Genomic DNA, 18,206 nt, shown 5'->3' with positions numbered 1-18,206 from the left:
CTAGTCCACGTCGTACTACTCTCCATTTCATAAACTCTCGTTACTGCAACTATTCTTTTTAAAAGAACTTTTGTTTAGTGCACTTAATCACCATCAACTCGATCTCCCCCACCCCACACACACACAAGCTGATTGACCCAAAGGCAGATCCCGAATGCGATGGATTGATGATGTTATGGAGACAGATCTACAACAGCTTGGGTTTCGGGCATGGAGACGAAAGGCTCAGGAGAGATCTTGTAATTTTATACATGTATATTATATGGTAACTCTTATATTTATTACTAAATATATAGTTCGCGTTTTTCCGATCCTGAAATCGAATATTTTCTCCTGGAAAACTCTTGGAAATCTCCTAATAATCCTAATCTCAGAATGGTGGGGGAACCCTGTGAAAATGAATTCTGCACTTCTTTTAAACATTTATACACATATTAATATCATTAATTAGTAACAAGATGTTAACCAGCCAGTTAAAAAAAAGGAGGACGGCAAAACAGAGCCCCCCCCCCCCCCGTATAAGCGCTGTTAAGATCAACTGAAGCGTCATTTCACCCTCACTGGCATAGAGGAAAGTAACTGCCAGCAAATGACCTCTGAAACTGTTGGAGAGCTGCGAGTCAAACATTTTAGACGGAAAGAAAATGCGGGAAAATATGCTGGTCGCAACTGGGCGTAGTCATGCGAAACACGTATTATAGTGATGCACTCATCCTTAATCTTCGAAATCCAAGACATTGGGTTAAGGTTAAAAATATGCCTATTATTTTAATATTTCAGTTTACAAACAATAACAATAGATAAGACAAAAAGAAAACAGACTAAATCAGTAACTAAATTATTATTAATGGCTTTTTAAGCTTATATAATAGGGGTTTCGCTGAATAGGTTTTCAGTTAAAAGGGTCATTTTGAGCGAACACCCCATAATATTTATTTTTCAACGGAATGAATAGCCTTAGCTATTCTAGCTAACTATTTCCTCATCAATTTATAAGCATAATATGCAATTTTATTTCGGCCGATGTCCATTGGTGCTTTAAAATCGCCTTAAGTTCGGACCTATTCTCGTTTATCCGGAAACGTTTTGAGAATGAAATTTCCATACATGTCAACTTTGACCTTCAGCTATGCTTTATTTTATGAGGGAAAACGAAAGTGACTATGTGGGAAATGTATAAAAATGGACTGTTTGTAATACTAATTTCTTAGTTCTGCAGTTACTTTTGAAATAAATAAGAATGGATAAAAATTACGGGGAGGTGTTCGCTTTATATGCCATTTCGCTGATGGGCCTTTCCTATATATAGATCTAGACGCAATGCATAAGAAACGGTACCAGATTATTTTTCGTAACTGACTCATAATGTCATGTTGTGATTGGATGCTCATCGTAACCAGGCAAGCCACAGGTGAAATTCAAAATGGCTTACCTATAGCCAGGTCTGGATCTTGAAATCTAGATCTAGATCTAGAATAATTAATCATAATCTAGTAGATTAGACATTGATTAGATGATAGATCGTCCATAATTTGACATTTATGATTTAAATCTATGTATAATGTATGGAAAATTTTAAAATATCATGATCAATGATAATCATTTAATATGGTAAGCTTATAGTCCTAAGGCTAAGAAGACTAGACTTAACTTAGACTTAAGTGACCTAGAGTAGGCCTATATTAGGCTATATATACTATAATACTATATATTAAGTTTAACTATAATCTAACTATATTATTATAGTATAGAATAGATTGAATAGATAGATTGTAGGCTAGATCTAAGATTCTAATTTAATTTAATATTTATCACTGGACCCGATATAACCTAGACTCTAGACGCCTACTAGACTTACTAGACCTGAATTAGTGTATAATTATAATATAATGTCAATGTTAATGTATTTTAATTTAGAGCTAAGTTAGATAGATCTAGATCTAGAACTTATTTAGTCTTTCTAGAATGTCTAGATAGATCTATCCCCAGTATCATATCTAGATTTTATTAATCTAGTGAAATCTAGCCACTGTGTAAGTATAGGCCTAATAGACTGTAGATAGATTTAGATTTTGGCACATGGGCAGCCATGGCACAATTTACTAAATTTAGTCCATTGTTTGTAAGGTTAGGGTTTGTAAAATGTTTTACATGTTTCTGATGTTCCTTCAGAGTTGAAGATAATTACTTCCTAGTCCAAACCTTCCCACAGGATGACGAGGGAGGGGAGCGGGCAGGGTTTGAACCCGGGACCATCGATAAATCTGAACGACAGTCCAGCGCGCAAACCGCATGACCAGGCAGCCATCCCATTTCCTCTTATTTTTTTTACATCATTTAATCTAGATCTAGTGATTCTAGTCTACATTAGATCTAGATTAAATTCTAGATTCTAGGCTGAGTCCCTAGTGACTTATATAGCTATATAGTAAGGCTCTATAGTAGGCCTATACTATATTTAGTCTATATAGATCTAGACTTCGTAGACTATAAAGATATCTAGAATAATCTAGATCTATAATATTATAGATCTAAATATTACTTTATTACTAAAAAAAAAAGTATAGAGACTTAGAGTCTAGTTTCCTTTTCAGATCTTGTTATCTATAGGGCAGCTGATGTAGCCTAAGGGTCATCTGTTTATAAATGTGGCCCACACTTAATGAGAGTGCTATGTGGCCAGCACAATGACCAAACACCTTTACTTTTCCCTACCTAATATCCTGTACCCATTAGAGATAGGTGGACTTAAAGGTGCCCTAAAGCTAACGAAATTCAAAATCCCAGTCTTCGCTGATATTTGAACCAAGACCCCCAGTTCAGAAGCCAAGCACTTTTAATTATCACTCAGCCACTGTACCTCTAGAATCCTTATGAGATCTAGATCTATATAATTAATCTATTATAATAGAAATGGCAATGCCTTTGATTCCAAAGATTAAAGATGAGTGCAGTATACATATTTAAATTCACATCTTAAATATGACTATGCCTATGCAAACCCAGTTGCAACCTGCATTTTTCGCATCTTGCGCAGACAAAGCTGTTGTCCACCGTTGGTCTATTAAGTTTTTCTTTTGTCTTCTGCACCTCTTGTCAATACAGGATGCTAGATCTAGATCAGGCATTTAATTTATTGTCATTATTATAATTTAGGCCTATAGACTTTTAGTATTATAATAATTATAAATATGATTACATTTACATCTAGAGTCCGTCAAAAGTGAGTCTAAATCTATACTAGTCAATAAGAATCCACATAGTCCCATATCACAAAGAAAAATGTACATGTAGAGTCTATTTCTTTTTCCACATGCCTATAATATAATAGTATAATGGTGTTAAATTAATTAGGACAAATTTGTGCAAGTGCTTGTTCCCTTTTCCTTAGTGCAATAGACCATGGAATGGGTTGTCATAATCCTTATTCCTTACAGAAAACTAACAATTTACAACAGTTGTTAAGTCTCTAATTAACTAGTATGACCAGTATAAATTAAGGATACACATAGGATCCTCTTTAAAGAGCACATCTGTAATTTATGAGATAAGATTAGATCTAGTGGATCTACTATAGATCTAGATTCTAGTTGAACTAAAGCTAGTTTCTAGATATGGATCTATAGATTCTATATAAATTCCTTAAATATGTAGATTGCAACTTATAGAGTAAATCATTAAATTATATGCAATAAAGTATGTGTTGCTGAGAAGCCACAGTTTGGCTATCTAAAAGTAGCAATGAACCTTCTCCTAGATACCCCCTCCCTCCACTGGTCCACAAAAGATATTGGACCCTAGCACACTCAGCATGCTTAAGCATGAACAGTGCTCTGTATAAAAGTTATTAATTAATTAATTGGAGAACTGTGTCTGTGTTCAATAAATAAATAAGTAAATCTTTAATAAATGATATTTTTTAAATTGATAAAATAAAAAACATTTTATATAAATGTATTTTTTTAAACATCAAATTACTTTTCAGCTGATTATTCTTTTTTTTTTCTTTTGTATCTAATAGCCTCCATTAAAGAAGAATGCTGACCCACTACACAGTGCACCAGGTCTAAGAAATACTTAATTATTTAAAATTATTTAATTATATGCTTTCATGTAGGCCTACAAATTAAAAAAAAAGAAAACTAATTTATACTAATGCCTAAATTTATTTATAAAATTGTATTTTCTTTTCTTTTAGCTGCCCTTGTTGGTGGTGAAGGTCCAGAAGGTAGGTGTACACTAGACATAACTTATAAAAAGATATAATGTTTCATTGATTCATTATTTTTAGGTGGAAATAAGTGATATAGTGTTATCAACGTAATAATTTCATTAAATAACTTTTTTTTTCTAGCTATTAAATTTTTTATTTTTTTTTTGCTTCCTGTAGCACCAGTGGAAGAGGGGACATTAAGAAAAGTGTTTATCGCCCCCATAAAGTCTGCAGCTAAGACTGTACACACTCAGGATGACCCTTCCAAACTTGTAGCTGATTTTGATGAAGTATTTTCCCTAGGTTATATTCCATTAGACAGTTTCTCAAAGAAAATCAAGGTTTGGCATCAAATTATGTTAATCATTGTTATGCATTCACTTAAACTGCACACATATCCTTTGACAAAACAATGTGATAAATTAGAACTGAATACCATCATTGACATCCTCAATTAAAACACCTTGAGTTGTTTCATAGCCGATATCAATTGATAGGCTATACCCTGACCTTATCAAGGAAAACTGTTTACTTCCAGCTTTTGACTTAATAGTAATACTCAGTCACAGAATAAGATTCCACTTGATAGTTATACTCTGTCACAGAATAAGATCCCACTTGATAGTTATACTCTGTCACAGAATAAGCTTCCACTTGTTAGTAATATTCTGTCATAGAATAAGCTTCCACTTATAAGAACTGGCTTTATAGCTACCATATTTTACTAGGCTTATTGCTGTACATGCAGACAACCACAACCTTAGCAATTCTAAATATTTAACAAAGCTCTGTCCAAAGAATGTAACCCACATTTAAGTAAAGTGGGATGATTTTAAGATGAAAATCTTCTAAATACTTATGAGTGTGAAGTTTGTCAGATGTCTATTAAACATTATAGTGCTCTTATTAGTGTTAAAGGAGTTTCTGAAATGATGTAGTGTGTTAATTAATCAGCGAACTTGACTAACATAGTTTTAATTTTGTTTCTACATGTGCAATAAAGCTTGCATTGAAGAAAGCTGCAGATAAGAAAGTGGAAATTAAAACAATTGATTTTGCTCGAGATGGATACATCACAGATGTTCTCATTAAAACACTTTTTGAAGTTTTGCCAAAGGTGGGTATAAAGTAGATCAATTCTATGAAACTAATGTACTACCATCTAACATTTTTGCCATTTATCTTTATAACTGTTTATTTTCCTCATTTCTAAAGCTTTCATCTTGTTGGTTGAACAATTCTTATCACTATTATAGGGAGGAGCTACAGTGAAACAATTATATTTTGAAAACAAGAAAAACATTTAAAAAAATAAAGCCTATATTAAGTGTCATTGTATCAATTAGTTTGGATCATTCATGTAATGACCTAGACTAATAAATTTAGAAAGCCTTCAGGACAGAAGACTCAAAAGTAAAGTAGCAATTATACATAAAACACTGAACCATAATCTTCCAATACAAAAACAAAATTTAATAAAATACTGTGAAAGACACAAAGATAAAGTCCCATATGCTAGGACAAATTTGTACAAATACTCCTTCTTCCCTAGTGCTAAATGCATGACGCGTAGGACGTAATCATCTTCTTTTTTGAAGTAACGTCTGTATTATATAAGATAAGATAAGATATGTGAAATTATAAATAGTTTTACCAATAGCTTTTGCTTACCTTTTAGCTTTCTAAATGCAATATAATCCTATCACTTGTCTGGACCACTTGTGAAGGGGGGAGCAGAAGGGGGTATAAAATTGGTCAATGTTTACATGATCATTTTTTTAAATGCATTAAAAAAAAAAGTTCACTCGGGGCTTAAGAGTCCTCAAAGGGACTAATTCAACTTAGTCAAGTATGATTTCTTTCCCTTGTTCAAGCTACCAAACAAAATAATTAATTAGTAAAGTTAATTAACTAATATGTTAATTTTTTTTATGATTCTTTTGAGCTTAATCTGAGATTGGGTGTGGGAAAAATAACATGTACAAACTTTTTACCAGACAGAGTGAGTTGATATAAGCTTTGTTAAAAGGGTGGGGGAGAATTTTAAAACTTGTCTTAAATATTAGTTAATATACTTTTCTATCTAATAAACAAATGCAGTTAAGCATTTCTTATGCTTTGTTTATATGCCTCCTTTTATCTCTACTTTTAAAAGGTAGATAACTTCCACACAGAATATTTGTAGTAAAGTTTACCTTACATATTATTAATATTCAATCTTACAGTCAACTGTGGAAAAGATCTCAAGAGTCTCACTGGAAGGTTGCAGTATGATCACTGACCTAGGTTTACATTGGCTTGTTCAAGGCCTGTCAGTAGTACAGCACAGTGTTCAGGTTTGTTTCTTTCTTTAATTCACCTTTAAGAAATGTGATACTAAAAAAAAATATTTTATTTTTTATTTTGTAAAACTAGTTCTAAATTTCATACGTTTTCACTTAGTACACATGATTAAGAAGGAGGCTCAGTGACCAAGTGGTAAAGTGGGTCAAAGGTTCGAATCCTGGTAAAGACTTGGATTTTTATTTTTAGGATCTTAAGGGCGCCTTTGAGTCCACCCAATGGTGGATACCTGACATTAGTTGGGGAAGGGTAAAGGCAGTCGGTTATTGTGCTGGCCACATGACACCCTTGCTAACCATGGGCCACAGAAATAGTTTACCTTTACATCATAATATTAAAATACATTTTTAAACTGTGGCAATTTTTTTGTTGACTGTATGTTTTCTTTATTTAAATATAGATCAACATTAATGGATGCACCAAAGTTACTGATGCTGGATTGGCCTTATTGGCAAATGCTTCATATATAGGATATGTGGATGCTATGGCTACAAATGTTGTTCATCTTAAAAAAGCCGGCAACACAAAAGGCTGCCCCCTCCTTATAGACCCAACACGTATGCCAAAAGTAGTATTAACAAAAGTTTTTGTAAAAGTATTTGTTTATTTTTTTTTTCTTAAACTTTTTGAAATTCTTTTTATTTTACTTAATTATTAATGTGGATAAAAGTATTTCATTATAGAACCTTTCCAATTGAAACAGTTTGACTTTGTTTTTAAAACTTTAGTACTTTAGTAGTATTTTTTAGGAATCAAAAAAGTATTCTCTTTAATAATAGCTATTTAAAATCAAGCAATTTGTTTGAATGTTTCCCCCAGATATAGAATTTACAGTTCAAAAAAATTCCTACCTGCTGATTGTACCTATAAAAACCAAGACTAGCCTATCAGCTTTCCTCTCCACTAAGTCTAAACAGGAAAGACAATCTGTACAACACTTGAAGGAAACAAAGATATCTGATTGGAAAGTTAATATAACAGAGTTGCAACAAAATCATGTAAGTCAAATCAACCAACTCTATAACTAATGAAAGCATCTCTATTTCCAGCAGCATTTTCTAAATATGCTTTGTTGTTTCCAAAGGTATAGTAAAAAAAAAATTGTGGCTGGCTGCCTGGTTGTCTTGATGATTCTAGGCTGAAAAAGACAGTCTATTGCTATTCCCTGCTGTTCCCATTGCTGCCCTCTAGGAAGTTTGGACTAGGATGTAATAATCTTCATTTCTGAAGGAATGTCTGAAACTTTCAAGTCAAACTAATTTTATCCCCTTGATAACTCAGAGGCAATTGGTGACACAAGTATACGCCATTTTATAAAAAATCTTACAGTACTTGGAGGTTTTATAATTTCCAACCAGAAACAAATTTTTTAAAATCTACTTTATAAATCATATTCATTTAAAATGACAAAAGATTTTTTTTTCAAAAACAAATGTTTCTCATTTTAAAACCTAGGTGTCGTTTGATTAAATGTTTCTCATTTTAAAACCTAGGTGTTATTTGATTGAATGCTTCTCATTTTAAAACTAGGTGTTGTTTGATTGAATGTTTCTCATTTTAAAACCTAGGTGTTGTTTGATTGAATGTTTCTCATTTTAAAACCTAGGTTTTGTTTGATGGAATGTTTCTCATTTTAAAACCTACATGTTGTTTGATTGAATGTTTCTCATTTTAAAACCTAGGTTTTGTTTGATCATGCTCTCCCTCGTGATCCAGTACATGTCATTATGACCTTTGATGCCAACAGTGACATATCAGATGTCAAGGACCAAATAGTTGGGACTATAGCACATATCCTTAGCAAAGTAAGATATTTGTCTCAAAATATAAACCTTTTAGATTTCATAGCTTCATATTTTCAACAGTTTAAAAATCTTTTTACATTATATACTGTCTTGTCTTTCAGGAGACTTTAAACCCACCTCATGTAATTAAACATAAAAAGAAAACCTTTCATACAAAAGGTTTTTTAGAAAGCAGCACATGCAGTCAATTGGAACTGACTTTGGATGGTATATTGAGGTAATTTTGTTTTTATGATTGCATAAAGACTAGATGGTAAAATTGCTCGCCTTCTGCAGGCCCTTGTTAGTACTTATCTATATTTTCTGACTTGTATATAAAACAAAATATGTTGTTGCACAGTAATAAAAAAAAATGGCCACAAATAAATATTGTTTCTCAAAAGAATAGATCATTTACAAATTTTTAATGTTCTGTTAGACCTACGAAATGTTTGTGTTACAAAAATCAGCATTGCTGTTTTATTTTATAAAAGTCATTGATGGTAAAGAGACAAGCAGCGTAAGTATGAATGATTTTGTATATGGTTCAGTGAAAATAAAATGAAGGAAATCACTTTAAAAAAATTAAAAACAAAAATCACTACTTTATATGTATAAAGAAACACATTATTTTGGGCTTAGTCTCAGTGCTCAACTTATTTTTTTTTTAAGCTCTATTTTCTTTCAAAGAGAAAATTTTATTTTGTCTGTACCTTGAATTCTTTTACTGTTGTTATATCCTTTTCAAATTAAATACTCTTTTAGCATTACTCTTTGTTACACATTGATTAAAACCGTTACAGTACGATCAATGATAACTTGAAAGCTTTTTATTTTTATGCAAATTGATCACAATTCAAGACTTTCTACACAGCCTGTCATTTGAACAGGTGCTAATATAGTAGAAATAGATAACAAATATTGTATAGAGAGCAGATGAGGCTTTATTGGGATTTGTTCCTGCAGTTAAACATATATCATATTTCTTTTTCTAACCTTTGGATAATACTTGAGGTGTGTTTTGTATTTTTCCAGGTCATCTTAGTGAATTAGTGTCAGCAATGACAATCACAATTTTGTGTCATAATACTCAATGTGGCATTACCACTGTGTCAAAGTGTTGCATTTCTTATGAGAGACTGTGTTTATGTTTATCCTTTATAATACATTACTCCTTCGCTAAGGCTTTGTGGACCTATATTAGCCAGGATTTTAACAGCTTTTGCTGGGCTTGTTCCTCAACATAATAAGTAACTAACTGTTAAGTAAAAAATGCCACAGCTAATAAAACTGAAACATCTTTTGATGAAAAATTCCTCTCATATCAGTTGAATGCATTTCAGCTTACTTTTCACTTGCAACTGGCAAATTCAAAAAGAACTTTAGCCTAGTTTTGACAAAAAAGCTTCTGATGTCACAATGCATTTGCAGAAATTTGGAGAAAACTTGAGATTTAAAAAAAAGTTAATAAAAAATGTTGAGATTTGTTCTACTGGATATTTCCAGTTTGGCTAATAGAATATATTTCATTAGAATTTAATTTTGTGATTTAAAAAAACAACAAAAAAGTACAGATCTTCATCAACAGATGTCTGAGAAATATCTTAAAAATACACTGGCTTGACAAAATAGAAAACATCAAACTGTGGGAGATGGGTGGTGTAACGGATGCATGTGTAAGTCAGATGTAGCTGAAGTATTTCTAATGATTATTTAGACTAAGTGCGTGTTTGATGTATTTCAATCGCGAGTTCTTGGAAAACATGCACACATCACAAATATAGATAAGGTACTAACAGGAACACAGACTCAATGACTAAGGAGATTTCCAAGAGTTCCTGGTAAATCAGGTGGCCGCGAGAAATCTGAGAAATCTGTTATAAGTTATAAACTGGTTTAATTTAATAATTTACACATAGAATTAGCGCGGGTCCTATGAAAGTGTGGGGCCCACTGAGGTCGGATATGTTGCTGTGGCCTATGGCCGGCCCTGCAAAATAGGGGTGTATCTTATGCCGTGGGTTGACTATATATATATTTTGCCATTTCAGAAGATTTTCAGGAGCTCCTGGTAAATCGACAGGAGGCCGCAGGAAATCTGTAATAATAATAATAATTTATATACCTAGAATTAGCGCGGGTCCTATGAAAGTGCGGAGCCCACTGCGGTCACCTAAGGCCTCCCTGCAAAATAGCGATGTATGCTACGCCGCCGGTTGACTAGTATATATTATTCAACTTTATATTCCTTTTAAGGGTATTCAATTTTCTTTTCAGGAATACTTCAGATAACCAGGAGGTTATAGGAACATTTGTTTCCAAGCAGCCATTCAGCCGCACCAATTGTTATTATGAAATTCAATGCTTGTCAGCACCACAAGATACAGGCATTTTGCTGGGTGCTTTCAATGATGCTGTAGTATGTGAAAGAAATCCTGTGAATTCTGAAGAAAGCAATGGTGGAGCTTATTTTGCCATTTCAGAAGATTTTCAGGAGCTCCTGGTAAATCGACAGGAGGCCGCAGGAAATCTGTAATAATAATAATAATTTATATACCTAGAATTAGCGCGGGTCCTATGAAAGTGCGGAGCCCACTGCGGTCACCTAAGGCCTCCCTGCAAAATAGCGATGTATGCTACGCCGCTGGTTGACTAGTATATATTATTCAACTTTATATTCCTTTTAAGGGTATTCAATTTTCTTTTCAGGAATACTTCAGATAACCAGGAGGTTATAGGAACATTTGTTTCCAAGCAGCCATTCAGCCGCACCAATTGTTATTATGAAATTCAATGCTTGTCAGCACCACAAGATACAGGCATTTTGCTGGGTGCTTTCAATGATGCTGTAGTATGTGAAAGAAATCCTGTGAATTCTGAAGAAAGCAATGGTGGAGCTTATGAAGGGTAATGTTCACAAATGGAACCATTTAATATATAATATCCTAGATTATAAATTCAAATCAATTTTGATATAAAACTTTGTGTAAATACTTAGTTAGATTATTTGACTTAATTCAAGAAAGTAAATGTTTTAAACTGTAATTCACTTAATTTTTATATATAAAGGTGTTTTAAAATTAAGAAAAAAAATATAATTCTATTCTAGGTAGTTAAAACTATATTTATGAAAACAATAGTTACGACTCTAAAATCAATCCCAAAGTTCACCAAGATTCAATCCTGAGACCTCTTAGTTCTGAAGCCAACTGCTTTACCACTCAGCTGCCATACCCCTGAGCTAAATAAGCATGGAAAACCAATAACTTGCACAATTGTAATCTCTTACATGAAGTTGCTAAATATGCTTTGTTCTATAAATATTATTTTTTTTTATTGTAATAACTTCTCTTTATTCTTAACCCTGATTCTAAACTCTTGACAAGAGTCATATGAAGATTTTTGCTTTTAAACAAAAAAACTACAGTAAAAATTAAGAATTTAATTTTCTCTTTCTAGTTTTGAACTGGAAGATGATACTATTTATGGCTTGGGCATAAAAGGAACTTGGGAGTCTGAATTTGTTCCAAGTGATGATGCTATTTTCTATGTCACCAAAAATGGGCAACAGGCATGTATCTCTATTAGTGTAGTAACAATCTTAAATCTATAATGACCTAAAGTTATGCATGTTGTTTTGTAATACACTGTTCAAGGATTCAATTAGTACTTGTTGAGACCAAGATTTTTTTTTAACTGCCTAAACTCACCAAAATTGAATTGGTACCTAGAAGTAATTGCGTTGATGAATGCATTGTCATTGTAAGCAGCAGATTTATTAATCTATTGATTAATAGACACATTTTTCCATAATAATTAAATTTAAAGACTGATAAAGCTTCGATTTATTCTGTTGCTTTTATGAGAATAAGTTTTAAAAAATACGTAGAAAATAATTCTGCGACACAGCAGCAACTTACAATAAAATTTTACTAAACCATATTTTTAACCGTGTCTATGGCCCCCAAGCAAAAATATATTAACTTAATAAAGAAAATTCCATATCTGTCATTTTTTTTAGATGTAACATGCATAGTATCCATTAAACCTTTTGCACAATATTCTATATAATTGTTTAGAAAGTTGGTACTTTTGAACATATTGTTAAATTGTGTTCTACAAATCATTTTGTAAGATGAGTAATAACCAGTTGCATAATTTCTTTTGTATATGTAATATTTATCAAAACATTATTTTAAATTGTAAGACAATTCAGGTATTAATTGTATTTTAAAACAGTTATCTTTTTTTAATATTGTACTATCTTTAGGTCAAGACATTATCAGATAAGCCTGACAGTGGAGCTTACCCATTTCTTTCTGTTTTTGGAAAAAATTTGGCCTCCGTCAAATTGCTTAATATGGCCTGCCCTAGTCCAGTAAGACCTTAAATCGTATTTGATCTATGTTAACATTTATGTATATTTAACAACTAGTACTCAAGTATATTTTTGTTTTAGGCTCTTGTAGAACAGTGGGAGCAAAAGAAACAATTCTGGTCCCCTGGCTTTATGCACAATGTTTTGTGTGATGACCAAGGAATATTAAGGTAAGAGTTAAGATTATCTTATAAAATTTTGTTGATTGTCAGAAACAAATTGTATTATATATATAAAGCTTATTGTTGTATGGTTTCATTAAAAGATGTTCAGGCAATACTTAAGCATCACAAAGGATAAAAAGGCTAACTTAAAAAAAAAACAGAACTTAAATCTGCCCCTCTACGCACACAACAGCTTTGTTGCAAAATATGTAAGGCACAATAGTGTTTATTGAGCCACATGAAATAATGTACTCTTCCTTAATGTGTGGAATCAAAGACAATGTCTTATACAAGGGATTAGTTTGATTTCATCTCATTTCTTGAACATTTCTTTCCAACTTTTTTTTATGAGTTGTTCTAATTGTTTCAGGGGGATGAGTGACATTGAATAAAAGGAAACAATAGTCAAACAGTTGGCTCATTTCTTATTCCATATGCTAGGACAAATTTGTACAAATACTCCTTCTTCCCTAGTGCTATTAGAGCAGGGAATGGGTTGCCTGAATCAGCAGTAAAAACCAACAGTTATTGATTTTTTTTTTCAACAGCTGTGAAGAAAGTTACACCACTGAAGGGGAAAGAGGAATTTTTATCTGTCAAGAAAGCATCACTAAGGAGCACAACACTTTCTCTGTCAAGGTTGTAGATTTGAAGACAGATGGGATTATAACTGTTGGCTTTGGTCCTGAAAATTATTCAACTAACCGACATCCTGGTTGGGATTCAGGCTCCGTAGCTTTACATGGAGATGATGGGAGGTAAAGATTATAAATAAATGAGGAACTGTTGTAAATCATGATTATAAAGATTATAATAGTTGAGGAACTCTTGTAAATCTTGATTATAAAGATTATAATAGTTGAGGAACTCTTGTAAATCTTGATAATTGTGCATTTTGTTCAATTTTTTTGTAGCTCTACTATTGATGCTGGAATTACCATTAGTCATCCTCACTAGCACTTTCTTCAACTGTAACTATGTTTTTAAAAGTATCTTGGATCTGGACAAAAGAACATTTTCAATTGATTTGTTAAAATTAGTTATTAGTGAATTGATAACAAGAAGAAACTGAGTTTTCTAATATCACATATTGGAATCACAAAATACATTTTATTTTAATGTACAGTATAAATTAGTAATTAGTTAAATCCACGTAAACAAGAGTTTCAACCCTTCTACATAGGATGTCCCATGGCTTTTGCAAGAGAGGATTTAAGCCTCTCAAGTCCTCACTCAAATGGAGTTTGATGATGATGATGACCTTGGATGTATGTTATTTTAGGTCTATGTCATCCATGTCATTATTGTTCTATGTTTATTAGTTATAATTTTTTTCTTGTCAATGTTGATTTCTATATCAAATGCTTACGATATTCTGTCTAATTAATCCACAGGATTCTATTTTAATTTTTTTGCTTCTTGTAATTGTTAGAATGTAGGTGTATGATAGTTCTTCCACCCCTAACTGATATTGTGTATCAGGTGGAACAGGCAAAGAGATTAAATGTTGTATAAATCTAGCACGTCAGACATTGACACAAAGACCTTCCTTCAAGAAACAGTACCAGGAAAAAGAAGATGCAGACAGAGAAAGTGATGGAAAGACAACAGGAATGGATGCGCCTGCCATTGAGGGAGATTCTGTGTAAAGCAAAAGACAGAGAGGAATTGAGATCTTGTGTGGTTCCCCAACAGTCCAACAGACTCACATATTTATTCAGAAAGCCACACTGCATCATGTTACACTCAGACCGTTCCCTTTATAATAATAATAATAATCTTTATTGACAGTATTTACGTAGTCTTTCTAATTTTGAATGGCTTTTCAACATAATACTTGCAGGTTGAAAATTTGAATTGTTTTACATTCTTGGACACAATTTTAAACTAAATATAAAACAGTTTACAAATTCTAAAACAGAGTTTACATACAAAGTGGGTCTGGCTCTATGCCTTCAACAAACGAGCTGTATATTTGGAAAAATGGTGATGTCATCACAGCAGTGGTGAGTGGCATGGGAAACTCTGACACAATACAGACCAAAGAAGAAATTGAGGTTGATTTTTATGTCAACAAAAAATTGGTCAGTTACTTTTCAATTGTATTTTAATAATTAATTATCATTGTTCATTTTTCTTGTCTTAGCTTATTTGTGCTCGTAATTTTTTTTAAATTTCTTTTTTCTTCTTTATATATTGAGAATGTATTTTTGATTTCAAAATGTATGAACAGATAGCCAATGTGAAAACAAAATTAAAGAATGTGAATAAAGGAATACGCTTTGTGTTTATGCTTGGAATGAGAAATGTTGCCACAAAAGCTCAAATCATGAACTACAGACCTGTTTACATTCCACCAGTAAGAAATCTTATTTGTCTGCTTCTAGTAATTTCTCTATATTTGTAATGATTTAGGCTCAAAAAGAGCATTTAAAAAAAAGCATTTTTTTTAAAGTTTAAAACAATGATTTTTTTTTCATCCACTGACAGCCGGCTCGAATGGACATGCTAACAATGGGTAGATCTTATTACATTAATGCTTATGATGATGGATGCTTGAAATATAGGTACCTGTTTTGTGCTATTCTTGTTAGAGACTTCTTTTTTTCCATTGTTAACCACCTTTTTATTAATGAACTAAGGATGTACTTTGAAAAAAAAAAAAGGTCAATGGCAGTTACATAAGTAATGAATCCTTTTTCATTTATATTGATAAAATGATTATGTTGTAACATAAAAGCAACAAAAACTAAACCTACCATAAAGGTATGTTACTATGTGTCTTGGTCTTTTGCTTTGATTTTTCATCAACAAGAAAAAAGCTTAAGTTAGATTAAGTTCAACTTGCTTATATTTTAACCTCTATGGATAACATTCCTGTTTATCGAAACTCCAGTTATTTGGACTCATCATATTGTCAAGAAGTATTATACACAGCTGTTCATTTTGTATAGGATTTTTTTGACAATATGGAGAAGGTTTTAATCCTCATTTATGTGTAGCCTGCTGCCATATTAAATAGTTTGGACTTTAAAAAAAAATGCTCATGGTTCTTTTGGTGGGCAGTTCATAATTACAATTTTCACTCCACTGGTTCTCTTACTTATTTCTTCCAATGATCTTTCTGTTTATTTTATAGTCATTTTGTAAATATTTAAGATCCTGAGAATGTTTTTTGAAGTAGTATTTTATTTAAAGCAGTACTGATTATACTGGAACAAATGATTCATGAAAAATAAAGTATAATAAAATATAAATAAAGATCTACACTAATTGAATACAGTTGTGTGAAAAATTAGAGGCTTTGTTTTCTAAAATAGAAATGAGAATGACACATAAAAGATTTATAATTCTGTTTCCTTCCTCAAGTAAATTTTAATTGTACTTTTTAGAACACAATTAAATGAACATGTATATTCATACAGAGGAACACCTCAAATATTTATATAATTACAATAAAAATAGAACATTTTTGTGAATACTTACTAAACATTTTTTATATTATCAATTAGCTCAGTTACATGAAATTGTAACATTGAAGTGTATTTTTGCTAGTACTTTGAGTATTTTATCAAGTAAAACAATACAAGAAAAGAAATGCAGTTTATTTTTTTAAATGTGCAATCATATCTCATTTCAGACCTTTTGGAAGTCGAGACTCATTTGGTCTATTTTTGTCCAAGACACCCTTCAACTATCAGCTGACCTACTTTGAGTGTGTGGTGAAATCAATTGGAAGTAAGCGTCACATTGGCATTGGGTTTGCTGGAAGAAACTATCCAATCAACACCATGCTGGGATGGCGGTTAAGTTCTGTGGGCTACCATGCTGATAATGGCCTGTGAGTGTACATCCTGTTCATATTCACACATATACAATAATTTTTCTTAACAAACATCGTCATAAAACTGAACACTGATAAGCATATTTTATCTTAACTTTTGCAGGTTGTATCATAATTCTTCTTCTGGGCATATTACAATAGAAACAGAATCTCTACAATTCAATACAGGAGATGTCATTGGCTGTGGATTGGATGTGGCTACAACTAAATTTCGACCAGATGGATCCCTAGAGAACCAGCAAATTATCAAATTTTATTTCACTAAAAATGGGAAGAGGGTAAGAACTCTTACACCCTTTGACAATAAACTTGAGAAAATATTTCTTTTCTTTTTTAATCTTGCTATAAATGTTTTTATTTTTCCAGGTTCATGAAGTTGATTTCCACTATCAGTCAGATGGAATCTATCCAGGTGTTAATTTACATTATAATTCTGATGAAGTTTTGTTGAAAAACTTTTATCCTGGTGTGGAGCATGGGATCTCAGAGCTGGAATCTGTCGTAGAGGTATGATATGTCATCTTTAAACAGTACAGTGTACAAATAAGGGCTAGTCAATTAATGTTGGCTCTTCATTAAAATATGACTATTTAATAATACTGAAGAAGTTTTGAAAGTAAAAAGATAATATTTTGTAATAAAGTTAAACTTTTATTCTAGAATCCAATTTAAAGATTATAAGAAGGTAAAACAAAATGAGTCCCTGACAGTAGTAATATTATTGCAAAGTTATTTTATTTAAAATAATTTGAGATCAAAGTGCTGCATACCTCCTGCAAGATATCATACCCAGCTGGATCCACTAATTTTCTTTGGGAAACTGTGACTTGATTATATAGCTTTTGTCTAGACATATTTTTGAGCAGGAGTTTTTATTCAAATGATATTTTGCTTTCATGTTTATTATCTGTACTGTACTAATAGTATATTTGTCAATGTATTACTTAGGTAGACCAAGAAGAACAATCTTTTATTGAAGGTTGCAGGTTTACTGTAGTTGGTATGCAAGAAAATGGAGTAAAATTGAAAGGGAAGATTCAGATTTTGCAGCAAGCTTTTGAAGACCTATCATTTTCTACCATCCCAGTAATTGAGCAGCATCTTCAGTTTCTGTCCAGGTTATATATATTTGTATTGTATTGTAAATTCTTTGTATCTAGAATAAAAGTTTTAATTCTGGAACATTTTTCTATTATCCATTTTTCTCTTCATTTTTATCTTAAAGCAATATCAAAACGTTGGACATGCAAGGACAGCAACTTTTTGGACAGCTTACCTGGCAGAAAGAGTGCCTAGAAAGATTCCTGCACAACAAATCCCGCTTGAAGTTTTTGACAGTTGATGTATTAAGTGCTGAGGTTTTTAGTTTTATTTGTAATTCCTTAGTGATTAACATGAATTTTTCTTTGTCATATTTGGATATATAAGGCTTGTCTTTGAGTCCGAAGATTAATGAGGAATACAACATATTTGGATATTT

The 18,206-nt window shown here is 32.0% G+C and overlaps 1 protein-coding gene across 1 annotated transcript in view; it reads left to right on the top strand.

Annotated features, from left to right (window-relative positions):
- The first annotated feature begins 1,409 nt into the window (after positions 1–1,409).
- The window catches only part of LOC106054655 (uncharacterized), a 91,980-nt gene continuing 75,183 nt past the window's right edge, over positions 1,410–18,206 (top strand). Inside the window, exons 1-23 of the mRNA XM_056037857.1 lie at positions 1,410–1,611; positions 4,022–4,064; positions 4,199–4,228; positions 4,391–4,554; positions 5,217–5,330; positions 6,439–6,549; positions 6,957–7,113; positions 7,376–7,554; positions 8,239–8,361; positions 8,463–8,578; positions 11,050–11,247; positions 11,800–11,911; positions 12,611–12,718; positions 12,800–12,888; positions 13,431–13,640; positions 14,804–14,966; positions 15,116–15,241; positions 15,373–15,449; positions 16,523–16,723; positions 16,830–17,004; positions 17,093–17,233; positions 17,675–17,844; positions 17,952–18,084. Coding sequence (XP_055893832.1) covers positions 1,609–1,611; positions 4,022–4,064; positions 4,199–4,228; positions 4,391–4,554; positions 5,217–5,330; positions 6,439–6,549; positions 6,957–7,113; positions 7,376–7,554; positions 8,239–8,361; positions 8,463–8,578; positions 11,050–11,247; positions 11,800–11,911; positions 12,611–12,718; positions 12,800–12,888; positions 13,431–13,640; positions 14,804–14,966; positions 15,116–15,241; positions 15,373–15,449; positions 16,523–16,723; positions 16,830–17,004; positions 17,093–17,233; positions 17,675–17,844; positions 17,952–18,084 — 2,943 coding nt within the window. The 5' untranslated portion in view covers positions 1,410–1,608. The remainder of the gene's footprint in view (positions 1,612–4,021; positions 4,065–4,198; positions 4,229–4,390; positions 4,555–5,216; positions 5,331–6,438; positions 6,550–6,956; positions 7,114–7,375; positions 7,555–8,238; positions 8,362–8,462; positions 8,579–11,049; positions 11,248–11,799; positions 11,912–12,610; positions 12,719–12,799; positions 12,889–13,430; positions 13,641–14,803; positions 14,967–15,115; positions 15,242–15,372; positions 15,450–16,522; positions 16,724–16,829; positions 17,005–17,092; positions 17,234–17,674; positions 17,845–17,951; positions 18,085–18,206) is intronic.

This window comes from Biomphalaria glabrata, chromosome 8 (genome assembly GCF_947242115.1).
Source record: "Biomphalaria glabrata chromosome 8, xgBioGlab47.1, whole genome shotgun sequence".
Classification (NCBI taxonomy): Eukaryota; Metazoa; Mollusca; class Gastropoda; family Planorbidae; genus Biomphalaria; species Biomphalaria glabrata.
The sequence above is the reverse complement of the archived record's forward strand: the minus strand, read 5'-3'. Positions and strand labels throughout refer to the sequence as shown.